We start from the raw sequence: 2,298 nt of genomic DNA, 5'->3' as shown, positions 1-2,298 counted from the left end.
GGGCTGCCGGCAGAGGTCCTCACCTGCATGTTGTGCATAGTTTCCCGCAGCTGCTCCAGCTGGTGGGCCGAGTTGAGGGCCTCCAGGCGGATGTCTGTGAGCTTCATCTCCTTCTCCCACAGCTCTGAGCGCAGCTCCGACACCTCCTTTTTCTCTGGCTCGCCCTCGCCGTGGGCCTGGAAGAGCCTGGCCCAAGGGGGAGACAGAAGCTTGCACGCGTTCAGGGCCCCCCCTCACCACCCCGGGCCACTGGCCCTGGCCCCACATACTCAGTCGTGTCAATGCCCACAGAGGAGGACGTGGAGGATTTGATGGAGGGCGAGGCAGTCTCTGTGGAGCCGTGCTGCAGCTTGGGGGAAGAGGGGGCTGACGAGTCCGGCGTGGCGATCTCCTCGATGTCCGAGTAGGACGAGGCCGATTTGGGTCCCTTCTTGATGCTGAAGGCCTTGTTGAAGGAGCTGCGCAGCTACAGGAGAGGGAAACACTCTTGTTAGGGACAGCCCGACAGCGCAGCCTTGCAAGCAGAGACCTGCCCAGGACCCACAGACAGTCCAAGCTGGGAGCAGTAACACCACACCCCTCGCCGAGGCAGCGCCCCACCACGGCCCTAGGGAAGGCACCGGCCTGACCCCACTCTGCGGGTCCAGCTGAGGGATGGGGACACACAGCCCTTGGTGCAACACAAAGCAGAATTTTTTCCACTTTCAGTTTTCCTGCCTTAGCAGGGAAGTTGGACTAGATGATCTCTAGAGGTCCCTTCCAACTCCCACAACTCTGTGATTACTCCCGGGCGGCACCGCACAGCCCCACAGAGAGGGACCCATGGCTTGGTCAGGCTTCGCCCAGCCCTGCTCCCCACCAGCACCCCAGCAGGGTGCTCAGGCTCTGCACCAGCACCCCAGGCCATCAGGAAGGGCCAGCTCCATCCCCACATCCACCCCATCGCAGCCATCCCAGCGCACGACATTTCAAGGACATCCCCGCCTCTAGCTCCTGCAGAGCCGAGGTCGCTGTGCGAGGGGGTAATTTCAGCCCCACAGCCCTGCGGGGACCTCTCCTTGAGGTGCAGCTCCCACAAGACTTTCCCGGGGTCCCAGCCAGGCATGCAGCATGCACACAGCACACACAGAGCGGGCAGGCCAGCGGCGTGCCGAGGCCAGGGAGCGTGGAATGACACGGCACAGGGGTCAAACCAAGCCTGGGTCCTGCTTTTGCGCCACCAGCATGCGGGAGAGCAGCAGGACAGGCACCCCAGGCTCCCACCGTGTCCCCTGGAGGGCCAGAGCCTGGTCTGAGGGGAAGTGGGATGAAGAGGGGATGGAGAATGGGCAGGATCCAGCCCAAATCCCACAGGCACCAGGCAAGCTAGTCTGGTGTTCCCCAAAAGCAAAAATGCTGCATTTCAGTGTGAAAAAAAACAGGTGGGTGTCAGGCTCTGATGATGGTGGGAGAACCGGGGAGCACCGGGACCCACGTAGGTACTGACAGGGACAAAATCTTCTGGGGACATGCCAGCCATGGCAATACAGAGATGGGCAGCACCCACACCCTGGTGACCACAGGCAGCGCTGCAGCGAGGTCCCTGTCCCAAAAGATCTGGCTACAGGGAGTCAGGAAAGTGCCTGCCTTCCCCAGGGAAAGAAGGGGACTTGCCCCGCCCATGGGATAGGTCTCCGTCCAAGCCCCTCTTGCTGCCTCGGGGCCACCGAGGGCAGTTCAGCCCCTCGTGGGTATATTTTGGCCTCAACACAGAATGAAGCAGCCGAGGTGCGTGCAGCCCGGCTGGGGATGCCGGGATGGTCCGTGCCGGGGTTAGTGCCGGTGGGATGGATGGGATGCGGAGTGTTACGAGCACTGTCCCGCAGAATGAAGCGAGGGCCATGGCCGGGCATGGCATGGGGTGGAGGGGGCAGCATCGGACTTACCTCGTACACCTGGAAAAAAAGGGTTGAGGTCAGCATAAGGGAAGAGAAACAAAACAAAACAAGACTTAATCACGCGTCCAGCTCAGAGCCGCTTGGTGCGGGGAAGGGGCTGCCTGGCCGAGGCGTCCGGCCCCCCCGCACTGCCAGAGCCTACGTGGCCAGAAGGCAGATGTGGGGAAAAAACAAAGGAGCAGGCGTGCAGGACCAGGGCTGGAAAACTCCCAGAGGGGCTGGACAAGTCCCAGACAACACACGAAGACACAAATCCATTGCGGCTGCACACTCCTCACCAGAGCTGTCCCCAGGGGACAGAGGTGGCCAACACCACAAGGCCAACGCAAACCGAGAGCAGCTGGCTCATGGGGCTGACCCC

At 62.0% G+C, this 2,298-nt stretch overlaps 1 protein-coding gene across 1 annotated transcript in view; it reads right to left on the bottom strand.

Annotated features, from left to right (window-relative positions):
* The window catches only part of NAV1 (neuron navigator 1), a gene marked incomplete at both ends in the record, with an annotated part of 7,213 nt that overhangs the window by 3,476 nt on the left and 1,439 nt on the right, over positions 1-2,298 (bottom strand). Inside the window, 3 exon segments of the mRNA XM_009866356.1 lie at positions 24-209; positions 251-466; positions 1,926-1,934. Of these exon segments, the coding sequence (XP_009864658.1) occupies positions 24-209; positions 251-466; positions 1,926-1,934 (411 nt within the window).

The sequence above is a fragment of the Apaloderma vittatum genome, unplaced genomic scaffold (genome assembly GCF_000703405.1).
Source record: "Apaloderma vittatum isolate BGI_N311 unplaced genomic scaffold, ASM70340v1 scaffold26143, whole genome shotgun sequence".
NCBI lineage: Eukaryota > Metazoa > Chordata > Aves > Trogoniformes > Trogonidae > Apaloderma > Apaloderma vittatum.
The sequence above is the reverse complement of the archived record's forward strand: the minus strand, read 5'-3'. Positions and strand labels throughout refer to the sequence as shown.